The sequence below is a fragment of the Megalobrama amblycephala genome, linkage group LG2, assembly GCF_018812025.1.
Source record: "Megalobrama amblycephala isolate DHTTF-2021 linkage group LG2, ASM1881202v1, whole genome shotgun sequence".
Taxonomy (NCBI): Eukaryota; Metazoa; Chordata; class Actinopteri; order Cypriniformes; family Xenocyprididae; genus Megalobrama; species Megalobrama amblycephala.
This window is the reverse complement of record NC_063045.1, coordinates 16,440,925-16,462,855: the sequence shown is the minus strand read 5'-3', so window position 1 is coordinate 16,462,855 and position 21,931 is coordinate 16,440,925. Positions and strand designations below refer to the sequence as shown.

Below are 21,931 nucleotides of genomic sequence, written 5' to 3'. Positions count from 1 at the left end.
AAAAAATTGACCTCAATTTGACGTCCACACACTGATGTCCAATTGATGTTGAAAAAAAACCCCATCAAATTGACTTCATTTTTTTTTTTTATGTCAATTTGACGTCCACACACCGATGTCCAATTGATGTCGGAAAAAAAAACATCAAATTGTCCACACACTGATGTCCTGTTGATGTAGAAAAAAAACATCAAATTAACTTGACATCCATTTGACGTCCACACACTGATGTTCAATTGATGTAAAAGAACAAAACAAAATTGACGTCAATTTTTATGTCAATTTGACGTCCACACACTGATGTCCAATGGATGTAGAAAAAAAACATCAAATTGACGTAATTTTTTTATGTCAATTTGACGTCCACACACTGATGTCCAATTGATGTTGAAAAAAACCCCCATCAAATTGACGTCAAAAAATTGACGTCATTTTGACATCCACACACTGATGTCCAATTGATGTAGAAAAAAAAATGGCAAACTTGACATCCATTTCACGTCCACAAACTGATGTCCAATTGATGTTGGAAGAAAAACCCCATAAAACTGATATCAATTTTTTGATGTCAATTTGACGTCCACACACTGATGTCAATTTGACGTCCACACACGGATGTCCAATTGATGTTGAAAAAAACCCCATCAAATTGACGTCAAAAACTTGACATTCATTTGATGTCCACACACTGATGTCCAATTGATGTCGAAAAAACCCCCATCAAATTGACATCAATTTTTTGACGTTAATTTGACGTCCACACACTGATGTCAATTGATGTCGAAAAAACCCCCCATCAGATTGACGTCAATTTTTTTTTACATCAATTTGACGTCCACACACTGATGTCCAATTGATGTTGAAAAAAAAAACCCATCAAATTGACGTCAAAAAATTGACGTCATTTTGACATCCACACACTGATGTCCAATTGATATAGAAAAAAAAATGGCAAACTTGACATCCATTTCACGTCCACACATTGATGTCCAATTGATGTTGGAAGAAAAACCCCATAAAACTGACATCAATTTTTTTATGTCAATTTGACGTCCACACACTGATGTCAATTTGACGTCCACACACGGATGTCCAATTGATGTTGAAAAAAACCCCATCAAATTGACGTCAAAAACTTGACATTCATTTGATGTCCACACACTGATGTCCAATTGATGTCGAAAAAACCCCCATCAAATTGACATCAATTTTTTGACGTTAATTTGACGTCCACACACTGATGTCAATTGATGTCGAAAAAAACCCCCATCAGATTGACGTCAATTTTTTTTTACATCAATTTGACGTCCACACACTGATGTCCAATTGATGTTGAAAAAAACCCCCATCAAATTGACTTCAAAAACTTTTTGAAGTCAATTTTTTGATGTCAATTTGACGTCCACACACTGATGTCAATTTGACGTCCACACACGGATGTCCAATTGATGTCGAAAAAACCCCCATCAAATTGACATCAATTTTTTGACGTTAATTTGACGTCCACACACTGATGTCAATTGATGTCGAAAAAAACCCCCATCAGATTGACGTCAATTTTTTTTTACATCAATTTGACGTCCACACACTGATGTCCAATTGATGTTGAAAAAAAACCCCATCAAATTGACTTCAAAAACTTTTTGAAGTCAATTTTTTGATGTCAATTTGACGTCCACACACTGATGTCAATTTGACGTCCACACACTGATGTCAATTTGACGTCCACACACGGATGTCCAATTGATGTCGAAAAAAACCCCATCAAATTGACGTCAAAAACTTGACATTCATTTGATGTCCACACACTGATGTCCAATTGATGTCGAAAAAACCCCCATCAAATTGACATCAATTTTTTGACGTTAATTTGACGTCCACACACTGATGTCAATTGATGTCGAAAAAACCCCCATCAGATTGACGTCAATTTTTTTTTTACATCAATTTGACGTCCACACACTGATGTCCAATTGATGTTGAAAAAACCCCCCATCAAATTGACTTCAAAAACTTGACATCCATTTGACGTCCACACACTGATGTCCAATTGATGTTGAAATAAACCCCCATCAAATTGACGTCAAAAAATTGACGTCATTTTGACGTCCACACACTGATGTCCAATTGATGTAGAAAAAAAAAATAGCAAACTTGACATCCATTTCACGTCCACACACTGATGTCCAATTGATGTTGGAAGAAAAACCCCATAAAACTGACATCAATTTTTTGATGTCAATTTGACGTCCACACACGGATGTCCAACTGATGTAGAAAAAAACCCCATCAAATTTACGCAAATTTTTTGATGTCAATTTGACGTCCACACACTAATGTCAATTTGACGTCCACACACTGATGTCCAATTGATGTTGAAAGAAAAAACATAAAAAAATTGAGGTCAATTTGACATCCACACACTGATGTCCAATTGATGTAGAAAAAAACCCATCAAATTGACGTCAATTTGTTGATGTCAATTTGATGTCCACACACTGATTTCTAATTGATGTTGACAAAAAAAAAAAAAACGGCAAATTGACGTCAAAAACTTGACATCCATTTGACGTCCACACACTGATGTCCAATTGATGTCGGAAAAACCCCCCCATAAAATTGACATTCAATTTTTTGATGTCAATTTGACGTCCACACACTGATGTCAATTTGACGTCCACACACTGATGTCCAATTGATGTTGAAAAAAAAAGAAAACGGCAAATTGACATCAAAAACTTGACATCCATTTGAAGTCCACACAATGATGTCCAATTGATGTCGGAAAAAAAAACATAAAATTGACATCAATTTTTTGACATAAATTTGACGTCCACACACTGATGTCCAATTGATGTAAAAAAACCAAATAAAATTGACTTAAATTTTTTGACGTAAATTTGACGTCCACACACTGATGTCCAATTGATGTAGAAAAAAAAATCTAACTGACGTCAATTTTTTCGTCCACACACTGATGTCCAATTAAAAACGTGCTAAACGAGAGAGTAATGCTATAGAGTGCCCCAGGGATGACGCGTTTTTGTAGGCTAACCTGGAAGTTAGTGGCGCACGGGTTCCCTCGACTGAAAGCCTATTCATTTTTCCCATAGACTTTTGGAAAATCGCAGAAAATAAGCTCTGTGTTTAACAAAGGGTTATGACACTTACATGTTTTGTCTATCAAGATAATCTTTACAAGTTAACACAACATTTATAGATTTTGAAGCCTAAATAAAGTCGTCAGATATGGGTTATGACACTTACATGTTTTGTCTATCAAGATAATCTTTACAAGTTAACACAACATTTATAGATTTTGAAGCCTAAATAAAGTCGTCAGATATAAAAGGCTAACAGTAGGCTATAAACGGACTACAGCACACCATGGTCGCGGATCAATGTCGTCACCACCAAGCGTCCTCAAACTTTATTTAGAAAACAACTCTATTTAAAAACATGCTCGCTGATTATGATCTGTGCTGTTATGAATACTTATCCACTTTTTCATGAGAAATGCTGTCCAAATGTCCTGTTTGTCATGATGGCGTCTAAAGTCCCCGCCAAAGGAAGTAGTCCCTTTTAGCAATTTGTTAGCAACCGCCGATTTTAAGACACAGTAAAAGTTTAAAAAAATCACAAGTGGGTTATAACTGGTGTGTTTTATGTCATAGATCAAAACGTGAAAGTATTTAGAGGCTTTGTTAACCACAGACCTTATTTCGGGCGATTTAGCAAAAACCCATTCAAAAAACCCATAGACTTTACGGCGTTGGAACCGGAAGTCCTAAAATGCTAACTCGCTTCCGGGTTTTGCCTACAAAAATGCGTCATCCCTGGGGCACTCTATTTCAAATGGAAAGATGCAAGCCAATCACAGCATTGGGCGTTTACAGTGAAGTCTCACAGCTGACACGCCCCTTAAAAATTCGGGTTTTAAAGGCGCTCTAAGCGATTCTGAGCGGAGTAACTTCCTGTTGACGTTCGAAGTGTTGTCAAACAAAACAGAGGCTAGCTAGACCCTGTTGACCCCTGAATGTAAGTAGCTTGCGTATTGACGCTGCTTTTCGGTTATTGGCTGGAGCATGTTTATTATGTTTAGTGGTCCAGGCTGCACCAGTTTGTTTTTATTGCAGTTTTCGGAGCTTGTGGCGACTACAGAGACCGCGTTTTTTTTTTACAGTGTGTTCAGGGGACAGGCAGCTAGCGCATAGTGAGGAGATGTTTGCGGTATGTGACAAAAAAAAAAAAATTGGGCCTAAAAACGCGTCAAATCGCTTAGAGCGCCTTTAAAATTATCTCCGAATTTCCCAGTAGTACGACTTGAGAGGGCGTTCATGTACTATTTCCTACAGCACGTGAAGGCAGAATAAGTACACGGCTCGTCTTCAATACTACAACATCTGATAATTTTCCAAGCGTCAAGAAAGCAGCTGACAGGTGATTCATGAGCAGGAGGTGCAGTCGCAGGTGTGGGTGGATCACACACCCAGTCAGACTCGACGCAGTACTCTCGGAGCGACATGCTGACTGACTACACATATTCATGAGCGACATTTATTCAGCCATTCAAGAGCATTTCTGGTGAGTTGATTTAGGTTTTTGGGCGAGTTGTAATAATATTTGTTTAGGCTAATTTAGTAGAATGAAAGACTTACTGATGAAATACTTAATTAGGCGCTAGTCTTTCATGTAAAGGTGCATTAGTTTGTTCATAGTTTAAACAGGGTTTACTGTGAATCCATGTGTACTGTACTTTAACGTTGACATCAGTTTACTTAGACTAAATGTATTATTGTTCAAGAAAAAGGAAGGAAGAGAGAAACGACAACATGGCTTCACAAGTATTTGGACCATCACGCTTAAAATGTCATTACGTTAGATACAAGTATCATACCAAGTGGCGTTCATTTTGAAGAACGATAACAGAAGCTCACATGTAAAGCGTTTTAAATGATAAAACTAAATATGTTGTTCATAATGAGGATGAAAAGTATTCACTTTGTGGTTGTCAAACGTTAGATCATAAGTTAATGAGATGAACCACCTGTGAGAACTTGAGAAGAACTGACTTAATACATTAACACAAAAAATGTCATTGCAAAATTAACTCAGAAAACAGACATATTTTGTTATCTAATGAAATTCACTCTTAAAAAGAAAGGTTCCAAAGGGGGTTTTCATAGTAATACCATAGAAGAAGCATTTTTCATTCCCCGAAGAACCTTTCAGTGAACAGTTCTTAAAAAGAGCTTTTCTAAGTGTGAAGAACATTTTATTCATCTAAAAAACACTTTTTCACTATAAAGAACCTTTTGTGGAACGGAAAGGTTCCATGGATGTTAACGGTTCTTCATGGAACTATAAAGAACCTTTATTTTTGAGTGTACTTTAAGTGACACATTACACATAAAACAACAACTCAACAGCTTCTCAAGTCCTGCTCTGACTTGCCTGAACGTTAGAAGGGAATGTTCCCTTTTACACCCATCTGTTTACCCATGTTTTCATGTGATGCAACTGCTCACTTCCCTGCACTTTTAGTTTAAGTACATTTTTCTAGTGTCTTGGTTTGTGGATATATGCTATAGTAGTGCCACAATAGCATTTTGCTGTTTTTGTTGTTCTACAAAGAGCTTTAACCTTTAGCTGATGAATACCACCTCCAGCATTCACAATTATAAAGCGTATTTGTTTTAGTGAATTGAACGAACAAAGGCCAAACTGGGTGTGTTTTCCAACGTAAAAGTGTTTCGCAATATGTGTGACATATGGAGTGTCATTGGAGGGCTGCAGGTTAATAAATCACAAATCGTGCTAGTTCAACTTGAACCTTGAATACTCAGGAACCATGATCTTAGTTAAATTAAAAAGGCCTCTGTTTATACCTGAAGCTGGAACTACCAGTTGCGAAATTTGAATAAAGACAGTATGACACAAGAGATATAGATTTTCTAGCTCTAACCTTTGTAATTCCCTCGATGTGTCATCAGATGAGCGGTCAATGATATCACTTCCTGTTTTCAGGTTTTTTTTATTTTTTATTAATTTGTTAAAGAATAAATAATGAAATAAAATTTTTAAAACGATAATAATAATCTTAATAAAAATAAAATGTTATTGTTAAAATATTATAAACTGCTTAAGGTTCACTTTTTTAAGAATTTCATTCTTTTAATGAAAACTTTTTTCTTCATTATGATATCAGGACAGTTATCACCCTGACCTTTTGTTTTGTTTTACTTTATTTCCCCAAAGATATTAAAATTAATTTTAATTAATTTAAAAATTTAAATCATAAAATAACTGCATTTAGGTCATTTTATACAAATTACGCTAATGTATTTTTAAATAAAATAAAAAAATTAATAAAAAGTGCCTTGATTTATTATTTCAAACAATTTTTTATGAATTATTATTATTATTTTACATTTAATGCTATTATGCTAGAGGCTTAAATTTGAGTTTAATAGCAATATTTAATAATTGTATGTACAAGTTGGGTTTTAATGTATTTAGAATAAAACAAAAATGCTATAATTTATTTGAAACCTTTTAAAAATAATATTTATTTATTTATTATATTTTACATTTAATGCTACTGTATGTAAAAAATTAACAAAAATAATGTAAAAATAATAAAAATTAATAATTGTATATAATACTGTATTTATAATACAGTTAATACTACATACTATAATATATCAGTTGGCAACATATACAGTAGTCTGCAAAACTGGATCTGTTTGAAACTGTTCAAGACTAAGTCTGTGTCCGAATAGCATTTTGAAGGCAGCAGATGCATCCTTCGCTGCCTCTGATATCCCACAATCCTGTGCTTTCCATTCTGTGACAGCTGAGCTTAAAAAATAAAGATGGCGTCTGAAAGTTGCGGTTGGTGGTCAGTTTGTGTGTAAATGTAAATTTTTGACCATTGTTTTCCACTTCTGATATCATTTCTAGTGAGTGTAGTAATTAAATATTTGATTAGTTTTCACCAAAGCTCGCTTTATTTTGCTGTAGATCATTAAACTGTTACGCTGCCTCAGAAGTCTGTCCGAAATTGGTTTTGTGAGGTACCTTCATGTGCAAACACTGCCTGCAAAGTCATTGCCTGATAAGGCAGCAAGGCAACAAGTCACTGCCTAAGTTTCCAGACACAGCCTAAATCTAGTTGTGAACAGGAGGGAGAGGCATGTCCAATAAGTTCTTACTCATCATTAATTCGATTTGATGAGTAACGGCAAGCCTGTCTGCAGTGAACTGAATCATTTGATTCATCCTCTCTGCTTGACTAACAACTGTTTTTGATTGGGCAACTGGCAAAGTAGAAGAATCATACTCATTTATTTTTTGCACAAGCAAGCAATCACATTTTCTTCAGAAAACTAGCTCTTATCATGCCTGACATCCAAAAATGAGCTATTTTACATTTATTTTCAGGTTGTTATTTCTTGTTCTTGAACCTTTTGGATGTTGCTCAATCGAACACACAGACAAGAGTGTCTCGTTTGAATGTAAACATTTCAAACATGTCATACATTGTAAATTATCTCACACAGCATCACGTGAACATGCAGCGGTGTTTAAGCGAGTTTTCAGCCGCAGGCATCAACAATTTCAGGTATCCTTGCACCCTAATCCACACATGCCTCAGCCTGCCTCCTTGCACACATCCAGCCCAAACTGAGTGGGAAAACGACCCGTGTTTCTTGTTTTCAACAACAATGAGTCACCGTTGAATTCCTGGTGTTAAATACAGTATTGCGAGGAATGTTTAGGTAAAGCAGCTTTGAGTTGAGGTGTTTGCTAAGGGATGAGTTTAAGTGGAGGATTTAGTTTTCTTTGAAATCCATGGTTCAGTGCACTTCATGCAGGAACAGGTCTTCAGATGGATCTTCGTATTTGGGAAGTGGGATCAAATGAATGTGTGTCTTTTGAAATAGATCTGTTTAACATCTGTTTTTGTTCTACAGATGTAGACGGGACCGTGGACAAGGTTTATTTCCACTCCTTCAGCATTCAGCATCATGGACTACCAATTTTGGCCACAAAAACTCTCAAACGATAAACGTTTATATTGGATACGGATGCCTACATAACCCAATCTACCATGGATGAACATGACTTAAAAGCTGATTATTAAATATGCTAAATATTGAAGTAATAATTTTATAGTTTTTTTTGTTCAAGTGAACCACAAAGCCATGTATTCTCCTCTGTTGTTCTTCATCGTTCTGTATGGCATCTTCCTGACATCTTCCTATGCTGGATGGAGCAATCTGAATAGTACCCCCCGAAAAACCATTCAATATGAAGGTAAGAGTCTTTGTTGAGTTTACAATTGTGTACAACTGTGAGCTAAATATTAGCATAAGTAGCAAATACAGTACACAAATATAAAGTATTATCTAACACAAAGTCTGTACGTCAACTCATTCTTGTGATTTTGACATGTGACACCTCTTGAAGTCTTGAATTTTTTGACCGTATCTAACAATTAAAATAATATGACAACGTAAATCACAATTTTGAATTAATCTATCAAAAGTGCACTACAAATATTTAAACGTCCCCCATTCAACCCTGTTACTACATAATTTTCCCCCTTCTACAAAAAAAATTATTTCTTTAACATTTTGACACCAAACAAAATGACATAATTTGGACACTTTCTACAACATGATGGGAGGACAAGTAAATAATTTTGTTCAATTTTCTTAATTTTTACACAAATTGCAGTGTTGAGTACATTCATCAAGCTCAATAGTCAACCCTGTTATTGTAAGAGTATATTATCAAACAAATATTTTGCTTTATGAAAAGTAGTTTTCATAGTTTATCAATAACTACAAAATAACATTTGGTACCAAACTAGTAGAGTGGAAGTTTAATTTGTAACCCTGTTACTTGCAACACATTCTGGGATGTTTTTTAATGTAAATAAATATATGTTTATTTATTTTATGAACTTGAAAATAAACTTTTATGTTTATTGCTAGAAACTTTAAATTACAAAAATAAGGATTTTTAGTATTTAGACATGTCGCCAAATTTTGGTAACAGGGTTGAAAATCCCCATACAGTGCAATAGTCGAGTTCCAGAAGTAAAAACCCTATTAATTTTCTCTTTATAGGGAAATTGAATTTTAACGATAAATTATAAATATTTAAAGACAGCCTTAATATGAGCTACGAGGTTGTTAATCGATAGTATTTGCTTCTGTTAAAGCCTGCATTATTTCAACTTTGTTTTAAGATAATCGTGTTTAACAGCGGAATTTGTGGTGAAAACCACAATACCCATGATGCTGTGCAGAAAATTCCACCAATCAGAGAGTCGAAAAAAGCAAAATGTGCCAAAATTTCTCTTTATCTCTGCCTACTCCCATGAAGCACTGTGAATCAAGTTGATCTCCCTATGCTTTCAAAATACTGAAATATTTGTGTACATATATGTATATTGAAATCAACTTAAAATATATTGTTTTTATAAATATAATCAACATTTTTAAATGAGTAGTTTTATATTTCTCCATAGTTTTTTAATTTGATTATGCTGTTCACAGTGCTTCATGGGATTGTAGTTCTTTCCATCACTAAAACCATTGATTTGTACCTTTATCTTTTTGTCCAGTTTTAAAATACTTTTTTTTTCTTCAAATTTTGTAATGTTACGATTCACCTCGTAGCTGGTTGGCTTGGTTCAGAAGCCTATAATGCTTTAATGAAGACTTTTAAAATCCCTATGGGAAAAATGAAAGGAAAAAATACGTATGGAACCAGCACCACTGAAAAGGGGGGTGGACACTTTTGCACTCTAATGCAAATGTATGAAAAATAAAACTACCTACATGTTCATATATATATATTAGTAAATATTTACTTTGACCTCCTGTGGTTGCTGATCAAACATCTTCCTTTAGAGTTGGACCATATTCGTGTTTGGCAAATAGAAAACTCATTGTTATTCTACACGCATTTATGTTTTTGTCCTCAGATAACCATGTGATCACGTTTAAAGAGGACGGTATTTGGAATTACTCCACAATGCTGATTATGGAGGATCTGGGTTTGCTGGTGTTGGGGGCGAGAGAGGCCGTCTACGCCCTTGACATGAATGATATCTCCGTTGCCAAGTCTAAGGTGCCGGTTTGATTTCCTTTCCTTTATCTCTTGGCAACAACATAACAGAATTCTTTCACCCTGTTTCAAAACAGCACATCTGTATAGTCTGTATTGATTTCTCTCCACCCCTCAGGTGCTTTGGAAGGTTACAGAGGAGAAACAAAAGGAGTGCACCTCCAAAGGAAAACATCCTGACGTGAGTAAAGATCTCTGTAACTGCCACACATGCTTAAAGACACATAAACACATCAGTGGAAATACTCTGAACAAGGGAGGTTGTTTTTCTATATGATATAAAAATCTGATTGATCACCTTTTCAGATCGACTGTCGTAATTATGTACGGATGCTGCATCAAATGAATGACGGCGTGATGTACGTGTGTGGAACAAACGCCTTTAGCCCCACCTGCGATTACATAGTAAGTGACATGAAAAACAATATATGTTTTTTAAAAAAATATTTAAAAATGGAATTTTTATATTTACAAAATTTCTATATTTCTATTATTAATAATTTAAAATAAAATGTTCAACAAAATAAAAATAAAATAGACAACAAAATTAAATAATTGTTTTTTACAGTCATTGTACTCACTGTTTGCATTTTGTAATCCATCACTTTCTTCCTGGTATGAGATTCGGAACGTCGGGTTTCATGTGATCCATCAAGCGCTAGTGTCATAGTTTTGAAAAACAAGATAAAAAAACATTGCGTTCATTGCGTTTGTTTGAACAGACGTACAGTGACGGGCAGCTGAAGCTGGAGGGAAAGCAGGAAGATGGGAGGGGGAAATGTCCTTTCGATCCGTTCCAGAGATCCTCTTCTGTCATGGTTGGTATGTATATCGTCTGTGCAGCTTTTTTTAGCAGTTTAAAGCGACCCTATTATGCTCTTTCGAATATTACCTTTCATGCAGTGTATAATATAGCTGTTTGTGAATGTAAAAGGTCTTCAAATGTCTAAAAATGCAAAGTGCATGACAAATTAAGTTATTGTCTCTTAAAAGAAAGAAAAGATTCTGAACTGCTGAAATGAGTCATCAGCAATTCCAGTCTCACTTGTTGTTTCAAACCTATGTAACAATGTAACAAATTTGCATAATGCCAGACTATGGTCTTCACTGGCTGCCCGTGAACAGTGTCTGTCCGTATTACTGTTTATCAAGCACTAAGGAAGATCCAGAGCTGAAAATCAGATATGGTAATGGAGGCCGTCTGACCAATCAGAGCAGAGTAGGCTCTCAGAGAAGAGGAGTTTAGAGAGACTGAATATTCAAACTCTTTTCAGACTCTGAGAAAAGAGGTGAATGTATGAGAAAATTGTAATCTTATTGTAGGAGACCTCCAAAACAAAGTTAGGGACTTTTTAAAATAGCATAGTAGGGGCTCTTTAAAAGTATTGTGGAAAAAATGTATATATATATATATATATATATTTATTTATTTATTTATTTTGAATTAATTAATTTATTTTGCCATAGATCAAGACCTGTATTCTGCCACGTCCTTAAACTTTCTCGGTTCGGAGCCGGTCCTACTCCGCACCTCTCCTGTTTCACTGCGGACAGTGTTTAAGAGCTCTTGGCTCAATGGTATGTCGGATGTGATGACAAGACTTCATCCAGGAAACAAAGACTAATTACAGGCTTTTATTAGTCTAATTGTATCGATGAAATTGGTCTAATTGTATTGATGAAAGGCTTTGTGTAAATATCCTATTTTATAGTTTATAGCTGGTTTTATTAACAGAAGTTTTTATATTATTTATATAATCTGATTAAAATTTAAGTTTAATGATTGTTTTGAACTTTTGTTTTGGATAATTACTTAAAAAAAAGAAAGAAAAGAAACTAAAATTGAAAATGAGGGTGTTAACGTATTAGAAAATTGTCTAACCAGTCAAACCAGTTTTATTTTAGTATTATTTTTATGCTATCATAGTATTTATTAATATTTTGAATGAGGTTTTTTTAATTAATAATTTCCATTCTCATTTAAATTTTAGTAATTTTGTGCTTTTGTCATTTTTATAAATTTTTTAAAAATATTTCTATAGAGCTTTAATTTCTAATATATTTTATTCTATTTCAGTTTTAGTCATTTTACTTCAACTTAAATTTAGTCATTTTTAGTAATTTATTATTTATGTAAAGTTTGTAATTTTTAGTAATTTACTAAAAAAATGCCAGGAAACCTACGGAGCCCGGCACATGACAGTAAATCATGTGCACAATTTACTAATTTGCTAAATCACGTGAATGATTTTGTTATTTTGTTCCCTCCATTTGCTAAATTGTGCACACAATTTACTTTTTGTTCCGTCAATTTCCTAAATCGCACACACAATTTACTATTTAATTCCCTCGGTTTCCTAAATCGCGTGCACGATTTTGCTATTTTTTCCCCTCCATTTGCTAAATTGCACACACAATTTACTTTAACTATTTCATTCCCTTGATTTGATAAATGATTTTGCTATTTAGTTCGCTAAATTGCGTGCACAGTTTACTATTTCGTTCCCTCAGTTTGCTAAATCACGTGAATGATTTTGCTATTTAGTTCGCTAAATTGCGTGCACAATTTACTATTTCATTCCCTCAATTTGCTAAATTGCATGAATGATTTTGCTATTTAGTTCGCTAAATTGCGTGCACAATTTACTATTTCATTCCCTCAATTTGCTAAATTGCATGAATGATTTTGCTATTTAGTTCGCTAAATTGCGTGCACAGTTTACTATTTCGTTCCCTCAGTTTGCTAAATCACGTGAATGATTTTGCTATTTAGTTTGCTAAATTGCGTGCACAATTTACTATTTCATTCCCTCAATTTGCTAAATTGCATGAATGATTTTGCTATTTAGTTCGCTAAATTGCGTGCAGTTTACTATTTCGTTCCCTCAGTTTGCTAAATCACGTGAATGATTTTGCTATTTAGTTTGCTAAATTGCGTGCACAATTTACTATTTCATTCCCTCAATTTGCTAAATTGCATGAATGATTTTGCTATTTAGTTCGCTAAATTGCGTGCACAATTTACTATTTCATTCCCTCAATTTGCTAAATCACGTGAATGATTTTGCTATTTAGTTCGCTAAATTGCGTGCACAGTTTACTATTTCGTTCCCTCAGTTTGCTAAATCATGTGAATGATTTTGCTATTTAGTTTGCTAAATTGCGTACACAATTTACTATTTCATTCCCTCAATTTGCTAAATTGCATGGATGATTTTGCTATTTAGTTCGCTAAATTGCGTGCACAATTTACTATTTCATTCCCTCAATTTGCTAAATTGCATGAATGATTTTGCTATTTAGTTCGCTAAATTGTGTGCACAGTTTACTATTTCATTCCCTCAATTTGCTAAATTGCATGAATGATTTTGCTATTTAGTTCGCTAAATTGCGTGCACAATTTACTATTTCATTCCCTCAATTTGCTAAATTGCATGAATGATTTTGCTATTTAGTTCGCTAAATTGCGTGCACAGTTTACTATTTCGTTCCCTCAGTTTGCTAAATCACGTGAATGATTTTGCTATTTAGTTCGCTAAATTGCGTGCAAGGTTTACTATTTCGTTCCCTCAGTTTGCTAAATCACGTGAATGATTTTGCTATTTAGTTCGCTAAATTGCGTGCACAATTTACTATTTCATTCCCTCAATTTGCTAAATTGCATGAATGATTTTGCTATTTAGTTCGCTAAATTGCGTGCACAGTTTACTATTTCGTTCCCTCAGTTTGCTAAATCACGTGAATGATTTTGCTATTTAGTTCGCTAAATTGCGTGCACAATTTACTATTTCATTCCCTCAATTTGCTAAATTGCATGAATGATTTTGCTATTTAGTTCACTAAATTGCGTGCACAATTTACTATTTCGTTCCCTCCATTCCCTAAAGTGCACACACGATTTACTATTTCGTTCCCTCAGTTTGCTAAATCACGTGAATGTTTTTGCTATTTAGTTCACTAAATTGCGTGCACAATTTACTATTTCTTCCCTCCATTCCCTAAAGCGCACACACAATTTACTATTTCGTTCCCTCAGTTTGCTAAATCACGTGAATGATTTTGCTATTTAGTTCGCTAAATTGCGTGCACAATTTACTATTTCATTCCCTAAAGCGCAAACACAATTTACTATTTCATTCCCTCAGTTTGCTAAATCACGTGAATGATTTTGCTATTTAGTTCGCTAAATTGCGTGCACAATTTACTATTTCATTCCCTCAATTTGCTAAATTGCATGAATGATTTTGCTATTTACTTCGCTAAATTGCATGCACAATTTACTATTTCGTTCCCTCCATTCCCTAAAGTACACACACGATTTACTATTTCGTTCCCTCAGTTTGCTAAATCGCACACACAATTTACTATTTAGTTCCCTTGATTTGCTAAATTGTGCGCTTGATTTAGCAAATCGAGGGAACGACTTAGTTATGTGTGCGCACAATTTAGTCTTCTATTTTTTACCTGCATGTCATGTGCGGGGCTCTGTAGAAACCTTTCTAATTTAATATGTTTTTTTAATGTAAGATTTATATTCTATATTATTTTTAGCTTTACTTTAGTTACAGAAAATGATTTTAGTTTTAGTTAACAATAACAACACTGCTCTGAACAAAGTGAAAAGTCACATTTCTCTACCCACTCAAGAGCCGAGATTCGTCTACATGGACGTGGTCCCAGAAAGTGAGGACAGTCCTGAGGGTGACGATGACAAAGTCTACATGTTCTTCAGTGAGAACGCCGTGGAGTACGACTTCTACAACAAGCTTGTGGTGTCGCGTGTCGCCAGAGTCTGCAAGGTAACACTTCGCTGATCCCAAACAGAAGTGGTGCAAACAGAAGGATTTAGCATATTTAGCACTGATCTTGTAAAGACTTTTGTAATTTTTCCCTGTTCTACAGGGCGATGTGGGTGGTCTAAGGACCCTGCAGAGGAAATGGACCTCCTTCTTGAAGGCTCGTCTGGACTGCTCTGTCCCTGAACCCAGTCTGCCCTACGTCATACAGGACGTCTTCCATGTCCGCCACAAGAAATGGAGGAAAAGTGTCTTTTATGCTGTCTTCACCTCTCAATCGTAAGTTTTGTCTTGCAGTCTTTTTTTTTTTTTTTTTTTTTTACACATTTATTTCTATTCTGTATCTGAATTCACTCATTCGTTCAGCTCACAGTTGTGTTTGTGTATGCAGAAGCTCAACAGATCAGTCTTCAGCTGTTTGTGCATTTCATGTAACCGATATCAGTGAGGTGTTCTCTCGTGGCAAATTTAAGACGGAGGTGTCCGTGGAAATGTCTGATGTGAAGTGGGTCACGTACAGCGGAGAGCTTCCTGTCCCCCGACCTGGAGCTGTGAGTGGTCATTATTAGTCTTACAGAGTCTTTAAGGGGATGTATGTAATATTTAAAGGTGCTATAGAGGATGTTTTCGACGACTGAGAAACCAAAAACTCAGTAAGAGTTTTTGAAATGAGCGCATGTGTAAGATCAACCCCCCCTCCTTCACAGCTCATTTCGAGGGAACGCCTCCCAAAACTCGTGCATGAGTACTGGAACACGAGTGTTTACCACCGGCATTCGCTGTGTCGTGTTAGTGGATTCATTATGTCGGACTCACCGCAGGTAACTCATAATCTGCAGTTGTTACTCCTGTCTCCTGACAAAAACATTGCATGCGGCGCCTGTGGAGTGTGGAAAGTTACTAGAGCACGCATGTCTCTCACAAGGAACGTCATGGCAGTGATTGACAAGCCAGAGGGCCAATTGGCTGATGTTTTTAAGGCCCTACCTCGTGCACAGATGATGTATATTGATATTATTCCTTTCAGTGCACCTAATAAATACTCTTTTATCAGTTAGTAAAGACAGTTTCAAGTAATATTGCAAAAATGTATAAAACAAAACATCCTCTATAACACCTTTAATATGTTACAATAGTTAAAAAATAATTAAAAACTACCATGTACCAGAATGTACCAAGATTATGATGTCAGAGAATACTGATATTATCCAAAAACATGATTTAAATGGGGCATATTTATTGTAAAATTATAGTATTTTTTTTTTTTGCTAGGGTACCAAACATTTAAAATATATTTATTTATTTATTTTTTCTTCAAAAAATCCATCTTATTTTCATGTGCAATCTTCGCAGTGCATCAACAACGCAGCGAGGACTATGGGAATAGAAAGGTCGCTGGACCTCCCCGATAAAACCCTACAGTTCATCCGAGACCGGCCTCTCATGGACGACGCCGTCCGTCCAATCACAGGCAAGCCCCTGCTGCTCAAGAGAGGCCCGCTGTTGACCCGCCTTGTCGTAGACCTCGTAACTGCATCGGACGGACAGTCCTATCCTGTGATGTTTGTCGGGACAGGTGAGATGCCTGTTAGCCTCTAGGGCAGAGCAGCTCTTTAAAGTCGGTTAGAGGGTGTGTGTAAACTGTCATTCAGAGGAATGTTAATTGTACCTGGGACAGAGCTGTTTGAATTACAACCTATTGAATTTTTTGTTGTTGTTTTTTTGTAGTTAAGTAGCGTTGAAAAGCTGGATGTAAAATTTTGCTTTTGCAGTGAAAGTGCAATTCTTTTCTGTTTTCCATCAGAAAATGGTTATGTGCAGAAAGCAGTGAACTATGATGGAGAAATGCACGTAATTGAAGAAATAAAACTGTTTCAGAACACTGAGCCAATTGACGTCCTACGACTTCACCAGAATCAGGTACTCAAAACTGGGGCTGGTATAGATCAAAAATTGCTGATTCAGTTATATTCTGATTTATTTGGGCATAATTCAGTTCTAATGTTCATTTTTCTGTATGTATTTGCTGATTCGATTATATTCAGATTCTCAGGCTCTCAATTTGATTGATTCATTTTGTTATAATTCAATTCTAATTTCGTTTTGCTTCCATATGAAAGAGATTATTTTTCTGCTAATGTATTTGCCGATTTGATTATATTTAAATTCACAGGATCTCGATTTGATTTGATTCATTTGGGTATAATTAAGTTATAATGTCCATTTTGTTTCCAAATGAAAGATATTCTCTCCTAATGCTGTATATTGTAAAGTACACAAACCAGGAACTTAATTTTCAACTAAAAACTGGTTCTATGAATCATTCATTTCAGGAATTGGGCTACTACACTGGTTGCACTATATGTTTTTGATTCATTGATAAGAACCGGTTAGTTGTTAATGAATCAAACTACATGGTCACGTTGTTTGTTTGTTTGTGTCCTTAAAGACACTTGTGTGTTTATTTGAATAAATAACGAGTCATTCATAATTACATTATTATTTTTGTAATGACTCTTAATTGCTAATGATTAGAAAGCCAAAGGAATATTTAGTTGCATCGTTCATCATGAACTTGTCTGTCTGGTCCAGTTGTATGCAGGCTCTGCGTCTGGGATTGTCCAGATGCCCGTCAGCAACTGCAGTCGTTATTCTTCCTGTCTGGACTGTGTGCTGGCCAGAGACCCTTACTGTGCCTGGGACGCCACAGCTCAACGGTGCTCTAGATCACTTGAGGATGCAAAAGGGTAAGACCCTCACACACAAGCACAATCGCATATCAAAATTGCCAACACAAAAGATATTTCGAGGAATGTTCACACTGTTCTTTTTCATACAGCAAAAGCATATACTGACTAGGGGCTATCAAACTCCAAGGAGGACAAAAAAAGAAAAACACCTTAAAAGTGTCTCGTACGCGTACACTATATTCACTATGAGTCTTCTGAATTCCCATTCACTGTAACTAATATAGTAAAATTGTATATTTATTAAACTCATTTTGTTTTTCAGCAAATAACTTACATTTTGGGTTTATTTATTTCATTTTATATGCAATCTTTTAAAATGTTAAGATTTAGGTGTAGTAAGTGATTTCTGAGAAACGCTGTTGATATTTGAAATCTACCCAAACAAACGCACCCCTCCCTTTATTGCTCCGCCCCCAAAGAGCGGATGTCTCATAGGCTATGTTCACACTGTCAGTGCTGATCTGATTTTTGTACATATCTGATTGAAATTCAATCAGATTCAGCAATAAAATGCGATTTTTACATCCGTTTCATTTGTGATTTGAAATCCTATTCCAATTGCATTTCTGGAAATCCGTTTGAGTCTGACTGCTCTGATTGGATTTCATGTGGCTTATGTGACTTCTTCAAGCGATGTGGAACATAAACATCAGACACTGTTATAAGAAAAATGTAGAAATTCACTGCTGAAAGAAGGCTGTGTTGTTGCAAAGTGCCGGATGAGCAGAAATTGGCAATATAACGGAGACATGTTTTGAGACGACAGCACGGAATAAAGCCGTTCATAAGATGCGGTAGTCCAGCGAGGTGGCTGCACATGTTGTAAATATGACAACACCTCTATGCTGCTTTTGTTGTTGCTGTTTTTGCTGTATACCTACCAACGCAATGTCATTGCCATAGAAACCAATGCAGATATTCCGGAAAATGAAAGAGCGGCATGGACACACAAATCGGATCTGAACAGTTGCAATACACAATGTGGACATCAATAATTTTAGTTCAGGCCTTCCCGCTTGGGTCTCTCCAGTGCTGGAAAGCTTTTCCAATATTAACACGGGTCCTAAAGCTCTTGCCTGATCATAAACATTCTCTTTCCAGTGATATTCCTCTGACCTTTTCTCTTTTGTAATGTCTCTTAGCCATCTTCCTTTCTACAGTCTTTCTTCAAATCTCCCTCTTGCATACTCTCTCTCCTCCCCCATCATGGGTGGACACGCCCCCTACTGATGATTGGCTAAAAGTGTGTCGTGCTCAATCCGATCCACTTTTAACATCATTTCTCAGAAATTGCTTACTGCACCTTTTAACAATAAAAAAATATTTCATCAACTTTAGCTTTTTTTGTAGCTGAGGCTGAGTAAATCATTCCTTTAACCACCACTTTGCATATCTAATATGTGCTTGACTATATTTAGGTGCGTATAAACATATGCCGACAGTTAACGTCACACTTTTTGCATTTTAGTAATCTGATACAAAGCCTGAAAGACGGGGATGCCACTCGATGCCCAACAACAGGTATATAGTAACTTTTTTTTTCTGATTCAACATTAAAATCAGGGCTTTATTTAACATTATTTTCCCGTCATCAGCTACCGTGGAACTAAAGATCCACTCCCTGGTGTTGGGAAACAACATCAGATTGCTGTGTCGAGTAGACTCTAACCTGGCCCAGGTCAACTGGAATTTTGCTGGGAAGCCACTCCCCTACTCAAACAGGAAGTATACTATTTATAGCGATGGCATCCTTATCTCCAACGCCTCAGCCGCTGACGCTGGACGCTATACCTGCACGTCAGTCGAGCGGGCGAAAGGGAGACAGTACGCCCAAACACTGGCCGTTTATGACTTACGCGAACAATTACCAGTAAATGTGACAGATAAGATTAAGACCACATTGGGAGTCCTTCCTGAAAGCTACACGACATCATCAGGTTTGCATAAAACTGAAGAGTCTCCGTCATATGCTACAAATCAGAGCAGTGAGAATAAATGGATAGTAATGCAAGTGGCGCTGGCCGTGATATCCGTTATGATGGCCTGTCTGCTTATCTGGAACTTGTACATGGGCCACATTTCTCCGTTTATGTGCTGTGGAAGACAACCGATCAAAAGCCACAGGAACCTTCCAGAAAGGGAATACATGCACACAGGAAATGATGTTGTGGACAGTAAACAGCAAATGGTCAGGTTGTGTGTCACAACAAACAGTAATATTGAAGCAACCAGCTTCCACAGGAATACCGTCAATGGGGATACGGCAACGGACATTCATATTTTTAAGTACATTACAGACGAGTCTGAGATTTAAGATTTGATTCTTTTTATGTCATTTTTATACATATTTATTTTTTTATTAATAATAAAAAATGTAATAAAAATTAATATTTTAACTAGCAAAGTTAAAAGTTTGTCAAAGCCTATTTTAAAGATGTAGATAAATATGAAAAAAAAACAAATTTTTTTTCGAAATATGAAGGTAAAACATTCTACCAGCTGTGTCTGAAATTGCATACTATTCAAGTAGCTACTACATTTGAGGAACAAACTTTGCAAAATCTTCAGGACATTCACTCTCTCATCACCTCGGCTATGTCGTTACTGTATGAATCTCAACGCAATCATAGTAAGTCAGTATTATTTGGTGCCGTGACCCGGTGTTGTACTCGAGCACACACTTCTTTATAACATTGTCTGTTCCCTCTCCTGTTTTACCTCAATTAATACTATGAATTCGGACATGCTACTCATTTCATGTACCGCTTTTCTCCTGTTATTCAGAAGGGAAGTATGCATTAGACGTAGGGAGTGACTGCAATAAAAGCGACTTTAGTCTGAAAAGGAATGTTTTTATTGAACTGAAGTTGGAGAGCCATTCCAGTCACATTTCATATGCAGGACTGTTAAATACATTGGCTACACAAAGCCAGTTGTCGAACTTTGCAAAATCAACCTCCTGTGGCTCTGTGGAGGGAGATCTTGAGCAAAGGGGACCAAAGATAAAGTCACATATTAAAATTGAGTGTCTTAGCCTCCAGCCAACCACAACTGTAAACACAGTGAGATGAAACAAAGAATAAATGCGAAATGCATATTTATACGCCAGTAGTAAAAATAGCACAGGATATAGCCGCATCCACCAATTAAAAGTTGTAGCACTTGAGGGAAACTCGAAAGCTATTGGTTCACACATGCTTAATATGCATGAAGAATTAAGGCGGTCTTCGTTTCGAAGATGTGAAAAAGCTTTAAACAGAAAGACAGCAGGCACAAGGTGTGTTTGCAAGGAAACGTTCTCAGTCAAAGATATATATATAAAAAAAAAATCTGCAATGCTTTGCTGCAGTGTATAAAAGGGGCGTGTCATATGCAGATCATACCATTTACAAAGACATTTAATTCATGCTTGTGAATCTTAAAAGTCTAAGTGAATAATTAACCCAAGTAAAAATGTAATTGCAAAAGCACTGATTTGGAAGTGATGCAAGAACGAATGTCTTGAGGTAAATAGAAAAGCTGCCATGATTTAGAAAAGAACACTTGGACATGCTTTTTCCCCTCTCAAAATTCACTTTCCCTAAAACAGTAAAGTGACTGTGTAATATATATATATATATATATATATATATATATATATATATATATACATACACACTACCTGTCAAAAGTTTTTGAACGGTAAGATTTTTTTTTTTATATGTTTTTAAAAGAAGTTTCTTCTGTTCACCTAGGCTTCATTTATTTGATCCAAAATACAGCAAAAACAGTAATATTGTGAAATGTTTTTACAATTTAAAATAACTGGTTTCTATTTGAATACATTTTAAAATGCAGTTTATTTCTGTGTTGGCGAAGCTGAATTTTCAGCATCATTACTCCATTCTAATATGCCGATTTGCTGCTCAAGAAACAGGATTATTTCATGAATAGAAAGTTCAAAAGAAAAGCATTTATCTGAAATATAAAGCTTTTGCAACATAAAAAAAAAAAAAAAAAAACTCTTACTGACCCCAAACTTTTGAACGGTAGCGATAATGCTACAAAACCTTTCTATTTCAGATAAATGCTGCTCTTTCAAATAAATCAAATAAATGAAGTCTTGGTGTGCAGAAGAGGCTTTTTTAAAAAACATTAAAAAATCTTACCGTTGAAATCTTTTGACCGGTAGTGTGTATATATGTATATTATATATATATTTGCGTGTGTGTGCATTCCTATCAATTTCTTTTTACATGATCT

General features: G+C 35.6%; 1 protein-coding gene across 1 annotated transcript; it reads left to right on the top strand.

Annotated features, from left to right (window-relative positions):
* Nucleotides 1-4,241: 4,241 nt before the first annotated feature.
* Nucleotides 4,242-21,001, top strand: si:ch211-129c21.1 (uncharacterized protein LOC563087 homolog). The gene is made up of 15 exons (XM_048183102.1): nucleotides 4,242-4,584; nucleotides 7,977-8,319; nucleotides 10,001-10,146; nucleotides 10,262-10,324; nucleotides 10,450-10,548; nucleotides 10,866-10,965; nucleotides 11,611-11,721; nucleotides 14,791-14,942; nucleotides 15,046-15,218; nucleotides 15,331-15,490; nucleotides 16,293-16,515; nucleotides 16,744-16,859; nucleotides 17,532-17,686; nucleotides 19,158-19,210; nucleotides 19,285-21,001. Exons 2-15 carry the CDS (start codon nucleotides 8,208-8,210, stop codon nucleotides 20,001-20,003), a joined length of 2,382 nt encoding a protein of 793 aa, XP_048039059.1. The 5' UTR covers nucleotides 4,242-4,584; nucleotides 7,977-8,207; the 3' UTR covers nucleotides 20,004-21,001.
* The last annotated feature ends 930 nt before the right edge of the window (nucleotides 21,002-21,931 follow it).